General features: G+C 35.8%; 3 protein-coding genes and 1 non-coding gene across 9 annotated transcripts; 2 read left to right on the top strand and 2 right to left on the bottom strand.

Moving 5' to 3' along the window:
* Positions 1–1,337: 1,337 nt before the first annotated feature.
* Positions 1,338–4,395, bottom strand: LOC113752631 (putative G3BP-like protein). The gene is made up of 8 exons (XM_027296726.1): positions 4,216–4,395; positions 3,399–3,657; positions 2,887–3,239; positions 2,608–2,806; positions 2,398–2,534; positions 2,253–2,315; positions 2,042–2,105; positions 1,338–1,603 (listed from the first exon to the last, which is right to left on the bottom strand). Exons 1-8 carry the CDS (start codon positions 4,393–4,395, stop codon positions 1,338–1,340), a joined length of 1,521 nt encoding a protein of 506 aa, XP_027152527.1.
* Positions 4,396–9,151: 4,756 nt separating this feature from the next.
* Positions 9,152–9,223, bottom strand: TRNAT-CGU. Its single transcript has one exon. It is a non-coding gene; the product is annotated as a tRNA-Thr (tRNA).
* A 1,883-nt stretch (positions 9,224–11,106) lies between these two features.
* LOC113751393 (asparagine synthetase domain-containing protein 1) lies at positions 11,107–17,631 on the top strand. The gene is made up of 14 exons (XM_027295401.1): positions 11,107–11,247; positions 11,909–12,251; positions 12,612–12,805; positions 12,908–13,043; positions 13,590–13,808; positions 14,058–14,140; positions 14,512–14,626; positions 14,884–14,989; positions 15,390–15,483; positions 15,785–15,966; positions 16,297–16,396; positions 16,471–16,587; positions 16,993–17,049; positions 17,251–17,631. The coding sequence occupies exons 1-14, from the start codon at positions 11,152–11,154 to the stop codon at positions 17,380–17,382; spliced, it is 1,974 nt and encodes a 657-aa protein (XP_027151202.1). The 5' UTR covers positions 11,107–11,151; the 3' UTR covers positions 17,383–17,631.
* Positions 17,632–19,371: 1,740 nt separating this feature from the next.
* Positions 19,372–26,351, top strand: LOC113754410 (cell division control protein 48 homolog B). 6 transcript variants are annotated; one of them, XM_027298814.1, is made up of 13 exons: positions 19,383–19,635; positions 19,826–20,000; positions 20,132–20,176; positions 20,316–20,371; positions 21,093–21,242; positions 21,343–21,450; positions 21,853–21,952; positions 22,106–22,390; positions 22,467–22,636; positions 23,368–23,496; positions 24,553–24,640; positions 24,723–24,800; positions 25,280–26,351. In XM_027298814.1, the coding sequence occupies exons 1-13, from the start codon at positions 19,595–19,597 to the stop codon at positions 25,751–25,753; spliced, it is 1,899 nt and encodes a 632-aa protein (XP_027154615.1). In that variant the 5' UTR covers positions 19,383–19,594; the 3' UTR covers positions 25,754–26,351. The 6 variants fall into 6 exon arrangements, with proteins under 6 accessions (XP_027154618.1, XP_027154617.1, XP_027154615.1 ...); XM_027298813.1 differs by having other exon boundaries at positions 19,811–20,000; XM_027298812.1 differs by having other exon boundaries at positions 19,778–20,000.
* Positions 26,352–27,355: the final 1,004 nt, after the last annotated feature.

The following is a 27,355-nucleotide window of genomic DNA, read 5'->3' as shown; positions in this document are numbered from 1 at the left end:
TCAAAAAAAGGTTAATCACATCAGCTAGCTACCCCTGGTGTTTTAGGCAGAAGTAGCATTAAAACTAGAGTTATCAAAAAATTGCAATATGCCCTTGTGGCTTAATGACGTGCAAGTAGTATGGTGTCAAATAAATTCCTTGTCAAGAATAACGTATGTTTATTTTGGAGAATTAGAGTTTTTGAATTCAAACCCTTTTATATCCTTCATTCGCTCGTGTTTTTTAAATCTTATCTCTGTTTTAGTAATTTTGTTTTCAAAAATAATACTTATATAAATCTAACATAAAATTTAAGATATCCCCCTTCGTAGCCTTGCTCGAACTCACCGCTATCACCAAACCCTAGTTGCCACATTGATCTTGACGAAAGAGTTGATTAAAGCTTGCTCAGAAATCAAATTACTAATTAGGAAGGAAAATACATTTTTCCGACCCGGTCTAATTATTATTATTAGTGTAGAATAGAACACTTAAAAGCCAGTCAAAATACACCGCACTATTTACCCGCATTGGCAAAAAATGGCATGCCTCTGGCTCTTGGGTAGAAAGCTAAGAAATGAGTAAATAACAAAAGTGAAAAGGACATAAAATGAGAAAAGAGATCTTCATAGGATATAGTAGTAATAATAATAGGACAGGTCAGTGATTTAGACAAGGAGTCATGAAGATTCTCCGACACAAGCTTTGAGCCACGTGTTGCTAAGTTAAAAGGCGAGAAGGACACAAGGTACACTGATTCATTTTACTGGGGCCACACCTGCCACAAAGTGGATACAGGACCTCTTTGATGATAAGCTCCAGCCCACACAAATCATTCACAAATGGCCCAAACCATACCCAGCCAACACCCCGCCCCCCACCCCCGGCCCGGAAAAAAAAACCCTCAAGAAATGAAATGACTAATGATGGAGTGTTGCAGAGTGCCTCTTGGGATGAAGTTGCTACAAGCTCAAAAGCAAACCAATTTTGCTTTTTCCTATAGGTAGGCAGTACCAAAAAACGGAGGGCACTTTAGATAGTGGTTTTGAGTTGGGGGAGAGATCAAACCGGACAGCTGAGCCGAAATTCAGACATGATTCGTTCCAGTAAATAACAATTGGCAATAGAAGAAGTCCTTGAGAACCCATTCAAAAAATAAAAAAAAAATTTGTAGAAGAGTTGAAAATGTAGCTTATGGAAATTCAAATTAAAATCTTGCCTCTCCTCAATACATGGGGAAAATGACCCCCCCCCCCCCCCCCCCCCCCCCCCCCCCCAAAAAAAAAAAAATCAACCATCCTTCTTCGGTTTTACGAGTTTTTGCAAACAAAATTCTCCTAACCCCAAAAATTACAACCTATTTCGATCCACTTTCACTATCTGCTCTTTTGTTCCTTCTGTCATTCCTCTGATTTGCATCTTCACTCTTTCCTCTTTCGTTCCTCCCCTGACTGTTATGTGCTCTCCCATCCCTGCTGCTTCGGCTGACGGATTCCCCATTTTGTCCATTAAAGCCACGACCGCGAGCCCAGCCCACATCAACTGCTTCATTGCCATCTTCATATTCTCCATTTTCCTGGCCCTTGAAATTTCCCCCACTACCCCTCGTCGTGCCGTTGCCAGCTGCAACATTGCACAACACAATCATTAGGTTAGGTTACAAGAACAAAAAAAAAAATTTTCAGAGTTTGCATATGAATTATAATCTAGATGGATGGAACTGCTTCTGGAGCAAGACCCAAAACACTACTTTTGCCAGATTACTCATTCACTCGATACTGCCACTTTTGCACCATTCTTCACCCAACCAAGAAGTAAGAACAGACAACAAGATCAAGATAAAGAACAAGAAAACATAACAATACTACTGCTGTTCCGTAGGTGAAATTTTCTCATGCAACTTTAGAAAATTCCATCGCCAAGCGGATTGTGATCTAATCTCTAGTCAAATGTAAGCATATATTCTGCAAAATGTGGAGAATTTTGCATAAAAAAATTTTAGAATTACAGAATGTGGACACGCACACGTATATATATAGAGAGAAGATAATCCAAACTAACCTCTGTTAGGAGATTTCTTGTAGGATATGCGAGCGACATAACCCCTTAGAGTAACATTCTGAGCCTGGAATAATGAACATTGTGAAAGGTAATTTATTCTTCTTCTGTGTTCTCCATGCACCGAGAAGTAAGATATGTATGGTTTCTTGTACACAGCATCTTGTACATATGTTATAAGAGCAAAGAATAAAGATCCCTAGAACTCAAGTACCTCAACTGCAGCTTTTGCAGAGTCAGGAGAATTAAAATCCACAAAGCCATAACAGAACCCATCCTAGCAGAGACAACACAAGAATATGTTAGAAGAAGACATTTGTAACAAACAAAAAAAAAACCGGAATTGACTTTGAGCAAACCTCGTATATTTTGAGCTGGACGCCACCTTGCCTAATTCGTCCAAATTTCTTGACAGCATCAGCCAATTCATTTTTTGTTACATCGGGAGGCAAATTTTGTACATGTATGCTCTTAGATATGACAGCTGAAACCAAGTCTACAATCAAAACAACTTGGAAGAAAAAACCCATACTTCATTCATGCTCAAGAGAATGCAGGTTTTTACATACCTTCGCCGCAGACACTGTTATCATTATTAGTATTTTTTATTTCTATTGAACTGAAAATAGGAGGAGGTTGTTCCTGCGTCATGCTTTTACTCTTTGATGGGGAAGATGCAGAAGACTGCTGGTTAGCAGTTGGAGCTACTCTTACGATTTTATAACCAGAATTATCTGCAGGAGATGCTCTTTTGCTCTCTTTTGCCACCTGTAGAAAAACAAATGCTGTTTAGACAACTTCCAAATATTCAATAGATTTGCATACACATGTTAGTTTTAAGGACAAACCACTGATGCATATGAAATTTTCGGCCGTTCATGTTTCACATTCTGGCTTGGGGTATTTGACTGTTTAGTAACTCCAGCATTTTCTATCGACTGTTTAGTGACTTCAGGAGCTGTGTCAGTGGCGTTTGACACGACGGTTTCAGCATTGTCTATCGACTGTTTAGCAGTAACTTCAGCAGCTGGGCCAGTGGCGTTTGACACTGTTTCAGCATTGTCTATTGACTGTTTAGTAGTAGTAGTAGTAATTTCAGCAGCTGTATCAGTAACGTTTGACGCAGTTTTGGCATTGCCCATTGCCTGTGGGCAAGTAGACGTCCCTGCTGGCTTAGATTGAGTAGGAACATCAGCAGGTTCTGAAAGAGAAAAAGGTTTACTGAATCCACAGTAAATCATAAGTCCAAAAAATAAGATAAAATTGGCTAACTACCTAAAAGAAAAGCAGGCTTTTGAAATTGCTGACATGCCATTTTCCAATACTCCATAAATAGAAGAATCCAGACCACAAGACCTACCTGGATCACTGGAAATAGGAGTACTTGTAACGTTTTCATTACTGTCACCATCCACAAACAATATATCATTCAAGACAAAATATCCAGTCTCCTGTGGGGCAAGAAAAAACCATTGATAAAATGACCTTCTCACTCTCTCCTTCTCAAAAAAACCTTTTACTGCCACAACGATCCCCTTCCTCGAGTCTTGGGCACGGACATCAATGATCTCTGCCGAGCAGCCCTTATAGTCTGAGGACATGATCATGTCATTTATCCCCTGCAGCAGTCAATTATTTCTTATTCTGGGAATCAATATCAGAACAATACAACATGCCAAACCACAGAACACAAAATTTCAATTAGAAATCTAACATTTCAAACAATCAGATGAAACAAGTTATAATTGAAAAGTGTAAACTTATAAATGAATCATATTTGATCAGTTCAGAATACACTACAACCATTTACCAGTAATAAAGACATTTTTTTAAGCTGACTAGAAGCATGGGATGTAGCAATGAATAAGTTATACATTACTATTAAGCAAGCATTGAGGAGTGATTAGTTTCAAAACAGCAGACAATTATATTAAGCATGATTAGAAACTCTAAAGAATCAGCATGCACAGATTACTAAAAAGGATGCTGTCGACCAAATTCTGCAAAGCTATAAACTCTACTAGGGCGTCAGGAGGGGCCAAATAAATATACAACTTAATGATACGCAAAGAACCGAGCCTTAGTGACTTGAGTACATATTCTAAATGTTATTATCCACCCCAGACCTAAAACAAGAAAAACCAAATCTGCTACGGCCTAGCTGCAAGGACACTTACTTTTAGGGTTGTCTCTGAAGTCAATGGCCAGTCTGCCATACTTCCATCCTTATAAAATCGAAACAAGCGCTCAGGGCTTTTATGGAGGAGTGAATAATAATAGGAGACAAAATACTTTGCAACTAATTGAGCCTGTGGCACCTCTACTGGCGAGCTTCCTTCTGATGCCGCAGTTCCCATCTCTCTAAAAATTAAACAAAACTATGTCCCAGTGAGCTTTAAAAACTTAAACAGCCTATATAATAAAATAAACACAACGTCAAAACAAGAAGTATATACTAGTCCAAATATCCACCTAAATGTTCAAAAAATGCAATTTGGCCGAAGATGGAGGGGGCTATTAAATGGAGTCTTTAGCAGTTATAAGTAATAAAAGTTAACAAAAATTGTAAATTTCGCTTGTAATCACTTTCAAAAAACAGAAACTACAGGCTTAGAACGATGAGCAGGATTTAACGCACCTTATATACAAGCCTAATTTCTTTTAAAACAGCGACCATTACACTAAAAATCACTTATTAGTCTACATCTATATAGATGAGAAACGCCTGAGGTTTCTACTCATAAAGTTCCACGAAAAGCTAGTACGAATAAATAATAAAGACTTAACATACTCGTTCCAAACACACAGACAGACCCCAATGATCACCCAATAAACCATATACCCTCTTACACAGAATTTATGAGTTAAAAAGAAATTTCTACAAGCCCAAATTCCTTGATGCTCAAAGCTACTGAAACACGGCAATGCAGAAGTTTAATAACCAAAATTCCAAGACTTTTGAACAACACATTAACCGAAAACAGAACCACCCTTGAACAGAACTCTTTTTCTTTCTTTCTTTTTTTTTAACAGAACCCTTCTAAACCCAGAAATCAGTCCCTCCAATAAAAAAAAAGACTAAAAATCCCATCTTTTATCAAGCAATGGGCCCAGACATATAAAAATACATAAAAAACCAGCTATAGTTCCTTTTGATAAACCCAAATGAACCTCAACGGGAAGAACCACAAAAAATCAGTTAAACCCAACCCATTTTTTTCTCCTTTATACACGCAAAAAGAATGCAAAAGGCCATTAAAAATTTTTAAAAAAAAGCTAATAAAGCAGTAAGATGAAGTGCAACCTCAATGGGAAGAACCAGAGAGAGATGACAGAAGTGTTTGTCTTCTTGTTTTCTTCTTTCGATAGAGACGACAAAAGAGTAAGTAAACAATATAGACCATGAATTAGATAGAGAGAAAACGAATGAAAAAGAGAGAGAAAGGGGTGATTTTATAGGTGTAAGTAGACCATGAATTAGGGGAGTTTCCAATTTGAAGGCGAAAGGCCATGGGGAGGCGAGGGGACTGTAAATCCCAATCATTTTCGGATTCGCAATCTATTTCCCATTTCGGGCCTTGTTTGGAGGGAATTTTTGTAATTGTGGGACCTGGTTATACTAAATGGGCCCCCACTTAGAGGTGATTTTGGGAGGATCCGTTTTGATCAAGGGTTGAGATTTATTGGGTGCATGGGGCGGGAAATAAGGGGATTGTAGGATAGTTCGTACTTCGTAGGTGTGGGGCGGTGATTATTGTTTACTTGTTCCCCAACCTCTATTTGGAAAAAATATTGGGCAATAAAGAATCTTTATGGGCAATTAAAAGTTAGTACTAACTTACTATACTTTATTTTGGTTAACAGCATAATGCATATTCGGAATTACTTCTTTCACGGCATGAGTCCATAATTTTTCGGATGAGCTTAACAGTTCCCTTATTTGTGAGGTTGTTTATTTGGTCTCTTGGGATATAATATAGAAATCTCGTTTTACACCCAAGATTTGTTAATGTTTAATGTAGTTTTAGGGATTTTATGCACAATATGAACATATTCATGACTTTTGCTACTTTTAATCCCTTTAGTTTTGGTACATTTTTTATTTCTGTTTATCTGTTTTACTTCAAAAATATAATAGCAAACATCATTACCTTAAACCTATGATATATATATATATATATGAATTAATATTATTAATAAACTAGCTGAAAATCATGCAGCACAATTTGCTTAACAAAGAAAGCTGCATTTAATGACAGAAAAATATATAGAACATGTCACAAATATATGTGATCTCAAAAATTATTAAAATGAGGAAGATTAAGCCTACGATATATAGTACTATAAGTAAAGATGTATGATGCTTTTTCTTCAAAAAAACCAGGCAAAAGGTCTATGCTATGCTCTGCCTAAAATTTAATCCTTTATTATCATTTCATCCTATATATATATATATACATACATATATACATACATACATACATACACACGTATTGGTAAGTAATTGATTACTGGGAGATGTGATATCTAATCCAATTAATGTGCTAAAAATCAGCTAGATAAATGATTAAGTAACTAAGGATAGCAACGGGGCGGGGTTGGGACGGGGGACCCTCCCCCATCCCCCGCTCCGATGCCTACAAATTCCCCCTGCCCCGTCCCGCGTCTCCCGCTTCCCCCGCGGGGTTAATAAAAATTTGTTATATAATTTTATTATAATTAAAATTTAGCAAATAATCAAGTACTAAAATATCAACACATCACCAAATTATTATTTATTGTAATTTCACAATTGAAACTTATAAAAACAATCAAACAAAAGTTATTTGAATAAAATCCAACATGATTAAATAAATACAACTAAAGTAGTTAAATTTTCACTTTTGGCACAAATACAATCACTAATTCATTATTGTGCTTGTGTTTTTTTTTGAGAAAAAAATGTTTTTGTATTAAGTGTAATTAGGGATTTAGTATAAATGTATTAGTAAATTTAGTATAACCAATTAATAATTTGTATCAGTACACATATATAATTATTAGTATAATTGATAATATCAATTATATTACATATACTAATATACATTTTATAATACATATAACTAATAATATCATTATCATAAGTTTGTAACTAATTAAATTATATATTATATATAATTATATACATATATATTTTACATATTTATTTTTTTAAAGCGGGCGGCGGGGCGGGGGCAGGGGTACACACCCTTACCTCCCGCCCCGCTTTTAAACGGGGGGAAAAAATTCCTCCCGCCCCATTAGCCTCTCGCGGGGCGGGTGGCCGTGCATTGCTATCCTTGTAAGTAACCAATAATATTTCAAAGAGAACATATTTGAAATTCATTGACGAATCATTACGTTGTATAAATTATGTGAGTTGAGCTAGTCCCAGTTAGGAAGTTATGATGTTGAAAATAATCACACTAAGAAAGATATTGTCTAAAATTTGTAGAGAGAGGTTAAATCCATGCCCCTTCATACTAAATCCACATCCCATGTTTTCATTAGACAATAATGTCCTCATTTATTAAGTTTATTTGATTATTCTTGTAGTTCCAAATAACATATGTTAACAATGCACAGGAAAAAAGAGGCAATAATGTTTCCATTTAAAAGATAATATTTTCAAACAATTTACAATGTGTTTAAGAATATTATTTTTAATTTAGCAATCAAGAATTTTCAATTACAAATGAGCATGTAAATAGCAATGCCTTTGCATTTCAAGCCTCTGAAATTAAAATGTCAATAGTTTTCAAGATGGAACATGCAGTCATAATAACTTTTTCATATAAATATCTATCGTCTGACTATATGTAAATTAGTATTCGAAATGGTTCAAAATATATATATATAGTAGGCTCGTTAAAGAAAAAAAGAAAATTTTATTTTAAAGCAACTTCAATGAAACATAAATATTGGAATGATGTATATAAGAAAGAAATTTTTCTACAGAACTAACATAAAGATTATGATATATATATATATATTTATTAGAAAAGATGTTATTGTTCCTATTTTCATTATGTAGAAAGATGATTTAAATGCTACAAAAAGTTTTGATTTAATAAATAAAAACTCAAGACATCAATGTCTAATAAATATATAAGGTGTATATTTAGTATAGAGGGATGTGGATTTAGCCCCTCCCAACCTTTAAATGAATATGTACTAACTGTACTTTGTGAGCTCCAAAAGGTAAATAAAAGGAAACAAATAAAGACAGCAAAAGGTAATCAAGCAATTAGAGGTCTACAACAAGCTCTTTATTGAGTTAATTTCAAGTGCATTTGATAAAAACTAAAGTCTGAAAATCGAAATCTAAAATCTGAAGTTTGAATTTATTAAATTGTTGAAATACTAAGTATTATATCTAACACATTTGAATGTATATCACATTCAGTGACAAGTGAATAGTTTATTACTTATTTTGGAAGCAAGTTTTGCCTAAAAAATTTAGTGCCACTTAATTAATTCAGATATTCAATTTTTAGTTATTAAACGCTTCTGAACATGTTAAGATCTAAATTCATTAAGTTTGAGTGCTAAATTGGATTATCAAACAAGGCTTTCATATTTTTTTATTGGTTTGAGTAATAGTAACAAGTACCCATTTTCATTAAGAGGAGTTTAGAATGTTAATTTTTTTAAGTGTAGTTAAATATAAAAAATATATTTATTGTGACTATATATATAAAAATGTAGAAAAATAAATGTGATTTAAGTGTTATTGGGCACTAACAAGAGAAATCCTTTTTGATAACCTATCATAAGAGTCTTCACATTGCATTTGAAATTTTGATTTTATTAACATATCATTATTGAATCCATAAAAAGGGAAAAAAGGGGGAAAAGAGTCTATCACCAACAAACTATTGAAAATGAAAATTACATTCTGCTATTAATTGGAGATAACTAGATAAGAACCAAAATTAATGAATTTTAATTTACTAACTATTAGTTGGAAAGCATATGAAGCCCGAAGCACGAGTTCTTCTATGTGACTTGTAAAAGTGGGTGACCATGACTTGCACCGTTGCACGACCACAACAACTCTCAAAAAAACTTTGGAAGATGATAACTGTCCCAAAAAGCCCCCGGCGAGGATCGAACTCGCGACCTTTCGCTTACGAAGCGAACGCACTACCACTATGCTACGGAGGCGTTTGAATTTTCTATAACCTAAATAGTTTAAAATTTTAGATTAGAGGTAAATTCCTTCAGGAATTTGTTGTCAAAATCTGCATGTCACGCTTCGGAAATTCAACTGCTGTCCTCCCACGTTCCATGCATGCATGTACCAACTCACGCAAGCTTTCCAATATTAGTCGTCAAATAAGAGCAAAAACTTTGCGATATGAGTTTCCTACAGAACCCCAAAGAGTGTAGGCCAAAAAAATCCAACCTGCAAAAGTCATTCCACGAAGTTCCAGAGCCCACATTAATTTTGGAATTAACCAGGGCTGGCATCCATAATGCATGGCAACGGTTAACAAATTCACCCTTAAGAGTTGCCAATTTCCCAAATCCTATTTCCGGCAGGGACAATTGACAATTGAATATGATTTTGATCAGTATTTTTCATATATGTAATGGTAATAATGCGAAGGAAAGGACCGACTCCAAATTATTTAAGAATAGCGGCGTTGAATTTTTCGATCATTTGACTTGTGATTAGTCAATTCTATTTATTGATGCGGGCGGAAAAAAGATATAATTCGAGACTAAAGTATCGCCTTGACGTGATGAAAGTCACTGGTTCGAACCTGCTTATCCTTAAACAACCTAGAGCAAGTATTTTCATTTGGCTTTGCTCCCCTCATGTCAATCCCACGAGCCTGTAAAATTCGATGTATATTCATCATGACTTGATTGATCAGCAGCAATTGTTGATAAACATGCATGCACGGAAGAGTGAAGACTGGGGGCTATCTTGAAGCAATTGCGTACATTAATGAGGAATTAGAATGATCTCCAAGAAAAGGAGGAGCGCGGTTAGTCAATTTGCTGTCCTGCTCGCTGCAGGGGGCATTCCGAGATATCCGTGCCTTTCTGTACTGCTAGACTATGTTGTGCCCTGTAATGTAAGGATTTCATTAGTAATGTTGTGACGGATGTTTAAAGGAGAAAATACCAGAAAATTTCATGTGATTTGCCTAATGTTTAAAGGATAAAATACAAAAAAATGGAAGACTTTCATATTGTGTCATCCATGCACTATCTTTTCCAGCCTTGATGAGATTACAATGAGTCTACAATTGTGATAGTAATACAGTCATTAAACAACTAATTCATAAGCTTACAACTATCATAACTCAATAGCTCTACAATTAAATCCACAAAAAGAGTAGGAAATGCAAATATTCCTTCAAAATGTACAACTAATGCTCATCATTTGTCTAATTTTCTGCCCCATATCAATTAATTGGGGTCATATTGCAATTAAAGTGCATTTGGATTGGAGATTATTTGAAATATTATTTAGAATATTTTTTACGATGTGATATATGTAGGATAAAAAGATTATTGAAAAGATAAAAATATATACTGAAAAATGTATTTGTGATGCAAACAAATAATATTTAGGTAAATAATGTCTATCCAAACATATCAATATTGGCCAAGTTTTCAATTGAATGAATGGAAAATTTGGCTTGAACACGGAACTTGGATTTTGCCAAATTATTTTGGGTGCAAACAGCTAAAATCATCAAAATGTGCTCGAGAAGAATAACAGCTTTGAAGATTAGTTCGGTAACTCATCGAATTAAGCATGAATTGAATTTCTTGTAAAATTTTTAACACTCTTCATTGTACCCCTCTACAAGCAAATTTGGCCTTTGTCAAGGTTTGACTAAAACAAAAGTTTGTTTAAGCTTGAATCAAGAACTTGAGCCCAACTTAAATTCTGATTTAAAAATGGAAATAAACCAAATTTGATCAACCTGAGGGTGCTATAGTAAATTGAACTTTTACACCGATGCTCTGTCGTTTCGTTTCTTCCTCCTCATCCTTGGAGTTGAGCTCCGAATTTTTGCACGGGGGTTTAGGGTTTAATCAAAACAAAGCAAAGAGGGAGACAGTGTGAGAAGATGTGTGGAATAGCTCTGATTGTATCTGGGATTCGAATAGATTTATCAAATTTAATTCCTGAATATGTCTCTCCACATTCTCAACCTCCAGAACAGGTATTATATCTGGGACCCTTCATGTATTTTCGTCAGTTTCCCTTCTTTTTTTTTTTTTTTGGCTTTTTGGTTTTTAATCCGTCCTAATTCAAGTTTAATTGGTTGGATTGATAATAAAGATCATATTTTTAAGATTATAATGTATATTGTGATATTAGCATGTTGATATTTACTGTGCTCTGCCTTAAAAACTAGGAAAGGGTTATCACCACTTTGTATAAAATTGCTGCTCTTTGCCATAAAAATGTGATCTTTATTACTATTATTTTACCTTAGAGCTGATATATGCTGCGGTAAGCAATTAAATATGGGAAATGAGGAAAATGCTCGGTTTATAGCTTTAATCTGCATCAACATGGATAGAATGTGCAAGGTTATTGGAAGAGGAAGGCAAGAAGGAATTTGACAAAAATACAAGACGAATTGATTTAAAAAATGAAAATTCTGTGGTGAACACAATCTAAAGCGAGTGACTATCTGCATTTATGAAGTGCTCCTCTTATTGTTTGTATATTGGTGAAGCCTCTTTTACAACGAGGATTCTGGACACCTTTTAGTGTGAGCATTTTTGTGCAGTTGCTAAAAGAACGTAATGAATGGGTCATCATTGTCATTTGTCTATTCCATATGTTTGGCATCTAACGTTAATTTTGGCCTTCAGATGTTGTTTCATATAGATGATATAAAAGTAGCCCTGCATAGAAGAGGTCCTGACAACATAGGGAGCAAGAATGTTTTCATTAGTTTCAAACAATCTTTTGCTGTTGGAGTGGAGCAGGATATGTTGTTGGTTGAGTTGGGTGAGGGTGAAGCTTCACATCATTTTAGAACATCTTCTGGTTACCTCCTTTTGGAAAGTGAAGCATCTAGTCGGAGAGCAAATGGTTTTAACCACGAATCTTTTGGACAACTACACTTTGTTGGTGCTACGTTACAATTAAGAGGAACAAAGCCAGTTGTTCAGCCATTGGTGGATTTGTCTGGGAATATTCTTGTCTATAATGGTACGATAAATAAACAATAGTCTGTGTGTCGTGGCATTTGTTTACTATTCAGTCTTAAAGATATTGGCCTGATAACTATATAACAACCTGTGGGATTACATGAATGCAAAAACTGGTGAAAAGTGAATTTGATCTACAACCTTATTTGATGGTCTAGTATACATTAGTTCCTAAACAGCAGGATTACAAAAAAAAATATATAAATTTGTGGTGGACCAAAGTTGGCTTCTAATCCTTGATCTTTTGTTTAAACTAGAGAAACTCATCGTTTCTCTACATCCTGTTGAAGGATCTCTACTGAGGTTTGGACACGGATGATATGATGTTTATATGTTGTTAATGTTGCTGTAATTTCTTCAGGAGAAATATTTGGAGGGATCTATATTAGCCGTGAGAGCAATGATTCAGAGCTTCTGATGCAATATCTAGGTCAGTGCTGCTCTTGTATCTCCCATGACCAAAATTCAAAACATCATTCTTGTAAAGAAGGGGAAACTTCTGTTCCTCAAGTTCTCTCCAGAATCAAGGGGCCATGGGCTTTGATTTATTGGCAGGTAACTCTAATTGGTAAGTTTTCTGTTACAAAAGTATCAGATGATGCACAATGCCTTTTGGAGACTATGATTTCTGAAGTTTTACCTTTGCTGGGTATACAGAATAGTTCCAAAACCTTGTGGTTTGGGCGAGATGCATTTGGAAGACGAAGCCTCCTTGTCCACTGGCCAACACCACAGGACTCACGTCTTCTATTAGCTTCTGTCTCACCTCTTTCTTCTGAATTTGAAAGTTCTGGTATTTTGTTCTCGTCTTTTACTGTGCTTCCTAATATAATTTTGCAATTCAAGCTGTAAAATGGTTCTAAAGTCGATGAGTGTGTGATGGAAACTAAAATATTCAATGGAAGTATCTTTGTATGCTTATATGTGATGGACTGAGTGATTGGTTTTCTGAAACTTCTCTCTGCAATAAACTGCTTAGAATGGTTGGTTTGTGCATTTACAAATAGTTTTTGCCATTGTCATAATTTATAGTGCATAAATAAGTTCATTAGCTTTGATGTTTTACTACAATGGGTCCACAAGTTCAGCGTGGTTATTTTTTTGAGGTCCCAGTTTCCATCCCATGACCAATTCGTAATGTATATTAGGTTCCAGGGTTTGTAATCTGAAGGTGAATAGGGATAAATCTCGTTTGAACATAGATCTCGTCTACATGGTAATACTAGTTCTTTGATACTTCATCATAGATGTCTTAATGCTAAGGTTTTCTATGCAGGTTCTATTTAGATTTTGTCATCTATGAACAACCTCTATTTATTCAATTAAAATTCAGTTGCAGATTTTGAAGAGTCAAAAGCAATGGGCCAACTGAACTTCTGGGAAGAACTTCCATGTGGCATTTATAGTATATCCATCAGCTGTTCAAGAATAGATGGATGTCTTGTTGGTGAATTGAAAAAGCACAATTGGACTGACTCCAGTGTTGAAGAACTTATTCACTGGGAAAGAGCTTCTGTCCAACCAGAGGCAGGAGAATTATCTATGTTGCGTGAAAAAGGTACGAGCAATGAAGGCATGTCATTCAGCTTCAATTTTTTTGTGATCTCAGTTATGTCAAAATCACATGATATTGCACTGAATATTTGCTGCAATAGTTCACATAGTATGATATGCTATTTTTTCTGGCTTATAAAAGTGTTCTGTTTTATTTGAATTGTGAAGAATGTCAAGGACCTAAAGTCTTCATGATAAGAAACCTCTTATAGTTGAACTTGATATTGATTGTTGCTTTTATCTCTGGATGCAGCACCTTTAGAGCCATCGCATAAGGTCCTGACTGCTTTGAGGGAGGCTGTGATGCGGCGAACTGTGTTAAGCAGAATTTACGAGGTATGAGGTTGATTGATCTGAGATTTCTGCTTCTGATATCCATAGAAGTGAAATGTATTCCATTAATAGGATGTGGAGGAAGTAATTTTTGTAACTACATTCCATTCTTTATGATATTTCGTTTTGAATTTCAAGTTTTGGGGATTGAATTCTAGCAATTTTTCTGTTATACAAAGTGCCTGTTATCCTGTCTAAAGTGCACTCTGTTTATATTATAGAATGGAAATGGGAGGGAATAGTGTAACAAATGTTTATCACGAAAAAAATGTGTCCGTGCCCTTGTAGTTGAAATACTTGAGCTTTCTTTCTCTTTTTATTTATTGGATTTCCCCCTATTTTTGTATCTAATATTCTTGGGGTAAACGTTGTAGACAGTTTCCCTTGTTCATGGACACAAAGGATATGCTCCAGTTGCAGTGCTTTTTTCTGGTGGACTAGATAGTATGATTCTTTCAGCACTACTTCATCAATGCCTTGATCCCGAATGTAAGCGTGGCTTTACATGCTTTGCTTCATTCCTTTGAAGACAATAGTTGTTCTACCTAAAAGATAAATAATCAATAAAATCTTTAAAGTAAGAAGGGGAAACGAACAAGAAAGACAAAGAAACAAAAACTGGTGGAAGGTAGGAACTAAATATATTATGATCTCTAACTGTCGGAGCCTTTTCTTGCCTCCTTCTTTCTCAGTCACCAAGTTTCCTGTAAGCTTACCATCTTTCTGAACTGGGAATTGGATTGCAGATGAAATTGATTTGCTTAATGTGAGCTTTGATGGTCTGTCTGCTCCTGATAGAATCTCTGCACGGGCAGGTCTGAAGGAACTTCAAAAAATTGCGCCCTCAAGAAGGTGCAGAATGCTGCCATATATTTTTTTTTAACTTTTTGAAAAGAAATGAATGTTTATGTTATGCTATATGTCAAGATGGATTTTATATAATTGAAGAGTTTGAAAAATGATTCAGAGAAAATGCAAAATGGACTTTGGCAGTTAAACTTCAAAGGAGAAAAACTTGGAGCTTCTGCTTTAGTTATTTTGACGGTGAGAAAAACATTGCAATTATGGGCACGAGTCATTTTTCGCAGTTCGAGTGTATGCTTATGTGGATAGCTTTTTCAGCTAAATTAAGTTCATATAGTCTGCATTTGTGATTGAATCTTCCATATAATATTTTCCCTGCTTACATTATTGGTCTTTGCTTTGTCATGCATTCACATTGGGCTGCACTTATCAACATAATTGCATGCAGATGGAAACTTGTAGAGATTGATGCTGATTTAATGAAGTTGACTTCTGAGATGAAGCATGTCTTGTCACTAATATCTCCTTCAAAGACTTATATGGTGATCTTCGAATTCAAGCTCATTACTATTCTCTTTTGTGATGCTTTTGGTGTTTTGTCATTCTTGATAATTTTTTACACATTTAGGTTTGGGGGTGTAGTCGTTGGGTGGCCCAGGCACGTTCCTAGATAGAATTATATAATTCTTGCTTTACCCTAGAAATACCAGATCCTGTGGAGAAAAGAGAAACAACCAATAAAAAATGAAAAGAAAAGAAAAGAAAAATAAAGGAGGGAACCATCATTTTGATGCCGTATTCTCCTTTCAGATCTAAATTGTTCATTTTTTCTGATTGTTTCAGGACCTCAATATTGGTTTAGCGTTGTGGTTGGCAGCTGGTGGTGAAGGATGGATTTATGAGTGGAGCCTTTCTGGCCAACAGATCAAGTATAAGTCTGAGGCCAGGATACTACTGGTTGGTTCTGGTGCAGATGAACAGTGTGCTGGATATGGTCGGTACAAAACAAAATTTAGAAATGGAAGGTGTGGTTTTCTTCTCCTCCTACATGATTTGCAGGTGTTAAATTCATAAGGGCAAATTATTTTAGTTAAAAGGCTGTTTTTTTATGCTAATTGGCCTGAATTTCATTGATGCATGTAATAATAGACAATTATATTATTTCTCAACTGCAGTGCTTATACATATAAATATATTGGCATACACCATATTCTCATTGAAGGACAAAAACAGATGGAGATTTTTCATATTTCTTGCATTTCACCATTCCATCCTTAGCTAGCTGCATGTTGTTTCTCTAGGCTAACTTTTGGTGATGAAATGTTGTTTAACATGGATGCTTCATCTGTTACCAGTTGGCTTGCCCTGCATGAAGAAATGAAGTTAGATATGCAGAGAATTTGGAAGAGAAACCTCGGGAGAGATGACAGGTGCATTGCTGATAATGGCAAAGAGGTATCTTGATGATTCAAACAAGTATGCTTTTTTTTGACTTGTTCATCAAGCTGATAAATTTGGTTTGGGCTTAGGCTAGATTTCCTTTCTTGGATGAGGATGTCATACGAACTCTTCTTGATATTCCTCTCTGGGAGATTGCAGACCTCGACCAACCTAATGGTATAGGTGATAAGAAGATATTGAGAGAGGTATGCTTGCTTTTCGTTTTGACATGTGGATTCAGTTATATTGAATAGTCAATTGCAGTCTTGGGAAGAAAAATTCTGACATAGAATCAATGTTCAGTTAGTGCATGGTATTGCCCATACCAATTTGATTGCTCGGATGCTTACTACCAATAATCACAAATGTTTCCCTACCTTTTTGTTAATCATGCAGCACAATCAAATTCATTAAGAAGTGATCTTGATGTCAAATGAGTAACATTCATTGGCAGTTTCTAGTAATGGGCTATTGTATAGGCATGTTTGACAGCAAGTTTTCATGATATCCTAAATTCTAACGCCACGGGTTGCAAGTTTTCCTGTCTATTGGTTTGCTTTCTCCGTGCAAGTATCAATTGGCCTTATGGTTTTGTGCCTTCTCCTCTGAAGGTTGCACAATTGCTTGGCTTATCTGGAGCAGCTGTTCTGCCCAAAAGAGCAATTCAGGTATTCTTTCGCTTGTTTACTCACCGAAGACTGTTTCTGAGAGTTTTTGAGCATTTGTCTTGCTGAGACAAATTAGAGTTAAATGGGCCAAACGAATAAAGAAAAGGAAACATGAGTACCAAAAGAAAAACAATCTTGTAGAAGAGAGCGATCTCCTTAGTGTATATACTTTCTTTCTAATTCTTCATCTTATGTGCTCAGTTTGGTACTCGAATTGCGAGAGAATCAAATCGGAAAAACTTTGGAAGTAATCGTGCTGCCAATCAAGCATCTGCTGGCAGTGTGGACATATATGGCTCTTCAAATTTCTTACCTAAATTACATGAAAGCTGACCAATGGAAAAGCTTTGTCCCGGGGGCTTTACTGATACTGACGAAAATAATTTGATCAGCTGCGATGTCACAAAATCCAGCCAATGTAATACTACTACTAGATTTTTGTACTAGTAGTGTAGTATATGTTATTGATACTTCCAGCTGATTTATTTGATGCTATAATTGTTTACACTTTCACTTGTAGGTAGCAATTGCTGTTCATTGTGTCAAAAGGTAATTTGCCCCAAAACAGTGTGCTACGTTGAAATTCATCTCTTTATTTAATGAATAATCAGTAGTGGATAATTTTAATACCTGTGACCTTTTTGTTTTGTTTTAGAGAAAGTGGAAGATTTCGAACTCGAACCTTTCACTTACACTCTTCTTCGATACCATCCAATCCATCCCAGAATTCTGTACAGAGGCCTAATACACATTCATAAATCATAAAGATGAATTGCCATTAAAGTTGCAACCATGATAATATCAATTAAATGCATAATTAAATACTGTAAGACTAAGAACAGTAAATTATATAGGTGCTTTTGATAGGAACTGTAGCTTTTACTTGATGTTGGGACAGCATTCGGGTGAAGGAGGAAGAGAAAGCTAGGAAGTGGACCGGTAGAGTAGGTGAAGGGCATTTGCCATTACCTCCTCAACACAACATATTGCCTCTTGGATAGCAGCAAGTTGTCAAGTGCTATTAATACACCAGAGATTCAGATACTTTCTGATGCATGTTGAAATTTGTCTCTCACTCACTACTCAGTATTGGAAAAGCTTAATACTCGAAACTATATAAACTTTTGACATTCTTTTTCTGTGTGGCAAATAAAAAGGAAATTATAAAATTAACTAATACTTCGAAACATTGTTTTGTTTATAATTAATTTTATCAATTTTGTCCCAATAACAATCTTGTAATTTGGATTTTAGAATGTCAGAAGACATTAAGTAAGGTAAAAACAATAATACAGTGTTAAGACCAAAAAGTTCCATAATTTCCAATTTCCGATAAGCATTTCTTCACACACAACCAGGGCAGTAGGTACTACTATATTTATATTATAAAAGATATATAAATAAGTCTAATCAAATCGAACATTCTAGTGTTCAAACCTGAATTTTAGCGTTAAATCTAGTTTGAACGAGTTTCTTATTGAACTTGAAAGTTATCGAACACAAACACAAAAACCTGTTTAAGTTTGGTTTGGTTAATTAGCGAACCAAACTTGAAAGTTATCTAATACAAACACAAAAAACTGTTCAAATTTGATTTGACTAATTAGCAAAAGTTATCGAGTACAAACCCAAAATCTTGTTCAAGTTTAACTTGACTAATTAGCGAATCAAACTCGAATGAGCTCTTTATCAAGTTGAATCGAGTATCGAGTAGGTTAATTAACGAGTCATCATGCATACTGGGTTGATCCTGATAATCTTGAATGTCAACAGGATCACGAATTTCCTTTCTCTTTTTTTTTTTTTTTTTTCCAATTTGACTATTACTGATTTAAGAAAAATGGATCATCAAACTGCTTAAAGTCTTCAGATGCGAGTTAACAATAATATAAAGTATAGCAGCTCCATTGTTGTTTGCATCCTAAACTAATCAAATTTGCCAATACACTACTATTTTCAGCGATCAAGATGTCTCATTTATTCCCATACCAAATTCCTGCGTGTCAATTATCCCAAGGAACAAATTCTACCTCCCATCCCACTGGGAGAGCATGAAAAAAATTTACAACAAACCCTTCCCCTTAATTAGAGATTTTATATGTCCTGCGGGTGGTCAATCATAACCATTTAATTGGTTTCAAATCTTATTAATTTAGTCAAAAAAAAGACTTCTCTTCAGTATAATTTTTTGATTTTTTTTTTTTCCTTCCACGTATCGTCCTTCGTATCCTCAACTGTTAGGTTCAGAATTCAAACTCTTCTTCTAGGTAAAACTCTAAAAACCGTCCCTGACCAGTAAGTAGTATTGATACCGAAAATGGAACAAATGCAAAATATCTCAGACGCAAAGGAATCCAAATGAAAATAAGAAGGTTGCAAACAAAAAAGTGTGTGGTTAAACTGGGAATCATCTGATTACTTTAGAAACTCTCTCACTCGAGGAAGGAAGCGACCAAGGGCTTTCGGCAGATTTGATCTGGACCGGACCACTGGTGTGAAGGCATCGTTGCACTTTAGAAGCTTGTCATTTCCAAAAGAAAAGGATATGAATCAGCAATTAATCACGAGTCGTCGAGTGTCGAGTAGGTTAGCTCATCTCTCAGCTCTATATCTATATCTATATCGAGTAGGCTAGTTTATCTCTCACTCTATATATCTCCCATCTCTAACGTCGTCGTTTTACAAAGCGGCAAGTAAAATCTATGAGCATTGACTACAATTTGACCAGGACTGTTCAGTTTTCTTCTTTAATGCAAACCAGCAACTGTTCCAACAGAAGAAGCGCAAGGAGAGACATGGAAACCAGTAGTAGCAGCAGCACCCTCACCAACGGCGGCCAGTGGAGAGCCGAGGAAGCGGTCGCCGGTAATTGGGAAGCTCTACGAGCTCTGAGAGAACTGATAACCTCCCCTCTCCTCTACTCTCGCGAGTCTCGGAAACTCGGCCTTAAAGTAAAATTGCTGCTGCACTCCAATTTTGCCTTTGATATTTTCTTTCTCATCCTTTTTATCAGTCTTACTGAATTTCTATGGCTTATGATCTTTATCCTACAAAAAAATGGAATTTACATTTATTGCTTTAGTGGCCTCGGGGTTTGCTGCTCTACGGCCCTCCTGGCACTGGAAAGGTACTCCCAACTAATTGCACTTAAATTTCTTCGAAATAAAAGAGAAAAAGATTTCTTTTTTTTATTAAAATTTTTGTCCAAAAAATTTGTTTTTCTTAAGTTATCTAACTACTTGTTGATTGTGTTGGAATGATTGTAGACGAGCTTGGTTCGAGCAGTAGTTCGTGAATGTGGTGCCCATTTGATAGTTCTTAGGTACTCAAGTATCTTGTCTATGGTTTTAAATAGCTTATAGTCTCTCTTTTCTTTTGTGTTTTTGTAGATCAGTATCTTCTTTAAATAGTAAAAGGGGTTGTTTTTGTAATATGAAGCTTTAAGAGTGCTGTGTTTAAGGTAAGATGTTGATGCAGTTACTAAAAGTCAGTTGGAGGATTGGGTTGATACGTTGTTTGATATAACGAGCCATTCTCATGAGGGAACATTTAGATGTTGAATTGACGAAAATAATGTTGTTAAGCTGCATGTATGGTACGGCAAAACATTGTTGCTTTTTTCCTGTTCTTTTTTCTTGGGCTGGGGGGGCGGTGGTGTGGAGGGGGCAGATGTGAAGCATATATGTAATGGGGCAGGTGACAACTTGAGAGTTTTTCCGAGGTTCTTTTTTGGATAGTGTGAGGTGCAAATTGTAGTTTTTCCAATTTGTATGTGAAACATCTCATTTCTATGTGTGGGGTGTGGTACGTAGAAGGGTAGGGTTTATGTGTACTTCCAACTGGCATCCGCTCTTGTGTACTGCAAAATTTTACATGGTATGCGAGCTTCATGGAGCAAAGGAAAATATCAATTTAGCTTTACAATTTCATGGTACTTAAGAAACTAAATGTAGCTGTTTCATTACCTAAGGTTTTGAGAAGGTTCCTAAAATTCTATTTGTTTATCTTGTTGTTACTCGTAGTCTTACTTGTTGCCTTTGCAGCCCACACTCTGTTCATAGAGCACATGCTGGAGAAAGTGAGAGAATTTTGAGGGAGGCTTTTGCTGAAGCATCATCTCATGCAAAATTAGGGAAACCTTCAGTCATTTTTATAGATGAAATTGATGCTATCTGTCCTCGAAGAGATTCCAGGTAGAGATGTTGATGGGAAAGATCCTCTATTCCTGTTCAAAGATTTCCTGGATGGGACAAGATTCTTTTAAAAGATGCTAATAGAATGTTACAATTGCAGAAGGGAACAAGACATTCGTTTAGCCTCTCAGCTCTTTATGCTGATGGACTCTAATAAATCTTCCTCGACGTCTACATCTCATGTGGTTGTGGTTGCATCAACTAATAGGTATTTCTCAACCATGTCTGAAAGATATGTGGATTTTTTCATTTTATGATGGTTTATTCTTCAGAAACTGGGTTCATTCACCTGATAGATCTGCAGAAACGATTAAAAAAAGAACTATTTTTAGCTGATCAGATTCTCATTGATTACCGATTGCAATCAATTTCACATATTTTTGTTTGCCAAATTAATGTCCTATATTTGCTACACTTTTAAACATTGTTTTAGAGTGCGTTAAGGCAGAAAATGAGGATTAATTTTTACTTAAGCGAGAAAGGATTATTCAAAGCTAGTAACTTCAAAGATTTTCTTTATCTCTGGTCTATCTGAGACCTGCCTACTTTCCTTTTTTTCTGTACTGAGTACAAAACTGTTTCTAAGTATTTGACAGTCCTCTGTATTCAGAGTGGATGCAATTGATCCCGCGCTTAGAAGGTCTGGGCGTTTTGACACAGAGATTGAAGTCACAACACCTAGTGAAGCTGAACGCTTTCAAATTCTCAAGGTCTGCTCGGGATTTTCGGATACTATCTTTTAAATGGCCTTTGTCGGGGCCACTCACATGTGGGAGCGTTGGAATATGGGCTAATAGGTTAGATGTTTACCTTGTGCATCTCTAAAGGATTACACTTCATCTCTCTCTCTGTCTCTCTCTCAGCTCTACACAAAGAGGCTTTCTTTGGATCCCGATGTCAACTTGCAATCCTTGGCTGCTGCGTGCAATGGTTATGTTGGAGCAGATTTAGAAGCTTTGTGTCGTGAGGCTGCTCTTTCTGCACTTAGAAAATCTTCAGATGGAGATCTTGGAGGCAAAATATGTAACATAACAGTGGATGATTTTAAACATGCTAGGTCAATTGTTGGGCCGAGTATAACAAGAGGTGTTACAGTTGAAATCCCAAAGGTTTCTTGGGAAGACATTGGTGGTCTATATGAGTTAAAGGTCTGTTGCTGTTGCACTACTTTTCAAGTTTACAACCATAAGTGTAAGTATCTTACAAGTCTACTGCATAAAACAGAAAAAGCTTCAGCAAGCTGTTGAGTGGCCCTTGAAACACTCTTCAGCTTTTTCACGGCTCGGGGTGTCCCCTATTCGAGGAATCCTTCTTCATGGTCCTCCAGGTTGTTCAAAAACAACACTTGCTAAAGCTGCTGGTCATGCAGCCCAAGCATCATTCTTTTCATTGAGGTTAGTCCATCATTAATTTTCTATACCACTTCCCGAAAAAAAAATTGAGATCAAATGATAGTTGAGGAAAAGTGCATATTCTTAGATGTACCCAGCTCTTTTTCCACTAGTTTTCTTTATTTCTTTCTTTCTTTTTTGTATATTTTGCTTTAATTTTTTATATTCCGAAGAGGCTGGATGAACTCCTGCTATGATAATGTTTCCATTCTGAACTCAGCAGTGCATGTTGCTTTCATGATTTGCAAGTTAAAACTATCTGTTTCATGAAGCATTATTGCATCTGTAAGATCCTGCATTCGTGGGATGAGTAAGCTGGAAAAACTTTTACTTGGTTGTCTACCACTAGATGCATACAGGCGTTAGAACTGACTTCTATTCATATTTCTTCTCACCAATCATGCCACTGCTGTTTGTCTTTTTTTTTGTGTGTGTGTGTGTTCACTTCCTTATTTAATCACAATTTATCAATTATGATCGAAAAGCGAGTAAGTTAGCAATAGTGGTGTTCTAGTAGGCCTTTGGTATGTTGAGAATGGCTCCATTTGGTCCTTATTGGAAAAAGAGAAAGGCAGTATATATTGATTATCAATCTAATAGATATCGTGTCTTCTCATTGTTTAAGCTTAACAACCAATATAGAAGAGTGAGCTTCCTATGATCATTCTTGATATCTGAATGTCGGCAACATAATTGCAATTGCACTGGGGTGGAAATTTACATTAGTTTTTCAGTGGTGCAGAACTCTTTTCTATGTATGTTGGTGAAGGCGAAGCTTTGTTGCGTAATACATTTCGGAGGGCTCGTCTTGCAGCTCCTAGTATAATTTTTTTCGACGAAGCTGATGTTGTTGCTGCAAGACGGTAAATATTGTTTTTGTTTACAGCTTTTTCTTTTTGCAACAAACTTTTTTGTATCAGGGACACAGATCGCATGTGCTAGCTTAAACTCAATTCTTTAGCATTTTATCATACTTCAACCAGGTGTAAGCTGTTACCATATGTTGTGGTTTTCTTGAGTTTGAACTAGTGCTTGTTGAAGTTGCATGCCTGAACAGTGTATTCAAACTTGCATGTATACCAACTGATGCTTCTGATGCCTGCACTGTTTGATCATTGGTCCCTTAAATGGTTTTTTGCACCTGCTGACAAATAACACTTCTCTTGCTTTATGGTTCTTGAAAGAAATCTGTCAATCGCTTTGACACCTTTTTTTATTGTGTTCAAACATATGGTTTTAAGTCAAGAAGGCCAGTAAGTAGTTATTTGAAGCTTGAAGATACCGTGTCCTGATATAAATTAACCCTTCCTCTATGAAGACATAAAAGCATCATTTGGAAGTTCTTCAAGTTCTTTCAGAGTTGGTTTCAAATACAAATGATTTGTTGACCTGGTCCACTATTGAGAAATTTCTTCCAATTTTCATTGCGTAATAGTTAGAAGTGTTTGCTTGTATGCTTTTGGATTTAGTCTGCTTAAGTTTCCTCTTGGAATCCTTTTCTTGTTTGGCATTCTACCTTATACTGCTTAGCTTGTGTAATGACTCAAAATGGGAAACTATGTAAATCTAATTGTTTAATGTCACTTTCCATGCAATGATATTGTGGATTGTCAGTTAGTCAATTGCATGCTAGGCATTTATAGGTGATAGATATAGGTCACGTGTATGACATATAGTATATGGTATGCTACTATATGTAGTTTCACTTGGACATTTAGACAGATGGAGAAAGTTTTTTTAATATTCTTATTGTTGTAGTTAGCTCTTCCTTTCTGAGACTATAGTTCCTTTTCCTTTACGGGAGATATCCTTAGAGTTGGGGTGAGACACCACTAAAGTTGGAGTCATACACATGCATTCACACTTTTAACTTTTCGAGTCCATTTTGATTTCTTGTACCATTTTTCCTTTAATTACAGAGGAGGAAGTTCAAGTGGCAGCACTACAGTGGGTGAGAGACTTTTATCTACTCTACTAACAGAAATGGATGGTTTAGAGCAGGCAAAAGTGAGCACGACCATTATTACTCTTCGGCTTTAGAGTTGAGGTGTTAATATTTTCTGGCGTGACTGCTAATTTATTTTCTCAGGGCATTCTTGTTTTAGCTGCTACAAACCGTCCTCATGCAATTGATGCTGCACTTATGCGACCTGGACGCTTTGATCTAGTAAAGTTTCTTAATAGAAATGAGCTATTACTGTGTTTTTATTATCCAAAAGGTGGAAAAACATGCACATTTTCTGAACCTTTATATTTTGCTTTGGCTGTTGCATATTCTCTATGTTGTTCTTTGTGCCTCTCCTTATCCTTCAGAGAAAAGTAAGATAGCTTTACTTATAGCTCCTAACGAGTCTGTTATCATATCATGAGTTAGGGGTTGAAATTGTCTTTTTTTTTGTGTTACTGAGATAGAATAGGAGGAACCAGGCTTTGTTTGAAAGACTCGTGTCCAAGTGGAAAGTTGCTGTTTTCATGCAGCACATGTCTGTCTTGATTTGTAAATTTTCATAATTACTTCATGGAGCACTTGTGCTGATGGTGTATAAATATCAGTATGAATGGTCTGATGTTACATAACGCAGGGACTCAAGTAACTTGTTGATAGGAGTAATGCTGATGAGTGGCTAATTTGGATAATTGTTGTAGGTGCTTTATGTCCCACCACCTGATCTGGAAGCTCGGTATGAAATTCTTCGAGTTCATACACGTGGTATGAAAGTGGATCCTGATGTTGATTTGGGACAGATAGCAGCAGATACGGAGCTCTTCACTGGGGCTGAACTGGAGGGGCTCTGCAAAGAGGCTGGAATTGTAGCTTTGAGGGAAGATATATCGGCCACTCTTGTTTGTAGTCGGCATTTCCAAACAGTCAGGAATTCCCTAAAACCAGCTCTTACAAGAGAGGATATCAATTTGTATTCCTCATTCATGAAAAATCCGTTATTGAGGTCTTCTGCTCCATCTAAACCCAGGTCCAACCATAGAGTCAAGGAGACCAAGAAACTTTTCATTTTGACGATACCCATTACGCTTGGTGTCATTGGTTTTATGTTGTATGGTGGGATGAAATATTTTTTGACATCTCCGGACAGAGTACCGAAAGTTTTAGCCAGTACATGATGGATGAGTCACATTTCACTATAATTGCATCAAAGATGATTGTACTTGCTGGTCTCTTGTGCTGAGCAATATAGTATTTAACACTCTGGAGACTAAAGATGATTGTACCAGCTAGTCGCAAGCACTTGCCATTGTTTGGAGTTGGGGGGGGCCTGACTTTTGTATGAAGACTGTTGAAGAACTAGAATCTGATTACCAGGCTTAAACTAGGGAGTTGGTATCCGTTGTCTCATCTCCTGTCCCCAGCTCCCAAGTCTTGTCTTCTGCTTTCAGTTTGCAATGATGCACGGTTAATGTTAAGGGCACTTTGTCAGCAGGAAACGCTTGGGCTGCCAAAGGATGCATTTGAAGCGGATTCGCAACATATATGAGAGTTGAAATTATATTACAGCAAATTCTTTTAATCAGACTGATGAATGTTGTAGTTTTCTTTCCTTTAATTCCCTTCCAAAGATGGTTAGCTTACTCATTATTATTATTATTATTATTATTATTATTATTTTGGTCAAAACGGCAACCTGTATTTCTAATGATGATCAGTACATTAACAATTGTGCGGAGCAAATGCCCAGAGATCCATACAGCTTGTTATTCTTCACAGTGAGATTGAATCTCTCCGTTCTACATCCAGAGTTTTATTCAATGCATGTTTTGCAATATTTAGACTGCTATCAATGTTGTTGTCGTTTATCAAGCTCTATTAGTGCATTTTTGTACTCTAATTAGCAATGTATTCATAGGGTGCAAAGGAGAATTGGCGTTGGCTATTTTCTTGAGAATTCGAGTGCAGAAAGATGCTAGGAAAAGTATTTTTAACCAATTCTGGAATTAATCACAGCAAGCATGAAATCAATCAGATTCTTACTCAAAAATCACTTTAAGTTTCACAATTCAAATAAGACCGTGAAATGGTTATATGCATATGTGAGAGTGCCCGAACATCCTGCACTTGTCACATTCATCTTTAATTTGGTTCCAACAGTCAAAGAAATTTTAATCCAAATTCCAGACTTATCATGACTTGAAATTTTTTAATATATGCAAGTATCATGTGTGTGAAATTACCATAAATCTTGAATACTACACGGCTATGCCCTTTTCTTTTCTTTTTTTTTTAAGAGCAACGATAACTGTTTGTATAACCTATTCTAGCCTAATTTAAAGAGAGGGAGAGTGAGAAGCTATAAATAATGGTTGGTGGGAGATAAGGTTTGAATTCTTGACCTTCTACCTTGACTTAAAAATGTCTTGGTGACCAACAATTTAAGAGGCTGTATCTCAAAATATAGAAAAAAAAGAAACTAGGAAAATTGATTATAAAAAAATGAAATCGTAAAATAGCAAACAAACTTCTTTTTTAATGAACAAAACCATACCAAAAACAAAACAAAAGGACTGCAAATTAATTCAAAAATTCCTAAAATAGAGAAATTGGGAAGTCATTTTTTGCTTTCTTTTAATTTGTTGGGTTGGATGGTAAAGAGAGAGAGATTGTAAATAGAAAGTTTTAGATTTAAAAACTCTCACTTACCAAAAAAAAAAAAAAGGAAAAAATATACATATCATTTAATTTGTTTATTATTTAGTATTTTCCTTTTTCTT

This window comes from Coffea eugenioides, chromosome 11 (assembly GCF_003713205.1).
Source record: "Coffea eugenioides isolate CCC68of chromosome 11, Ceug_1.0, whole genome shotgun sequence".
NCBI lineage: Eukaryota > Viridiplantae > Streptophyta > Magnoliopsida > Gentianales > Rubiaceae > Coffea > Coffea eugenioides.
This window is presented reverse-complemented; position numbering and strand designations above follow the sequence as displayed.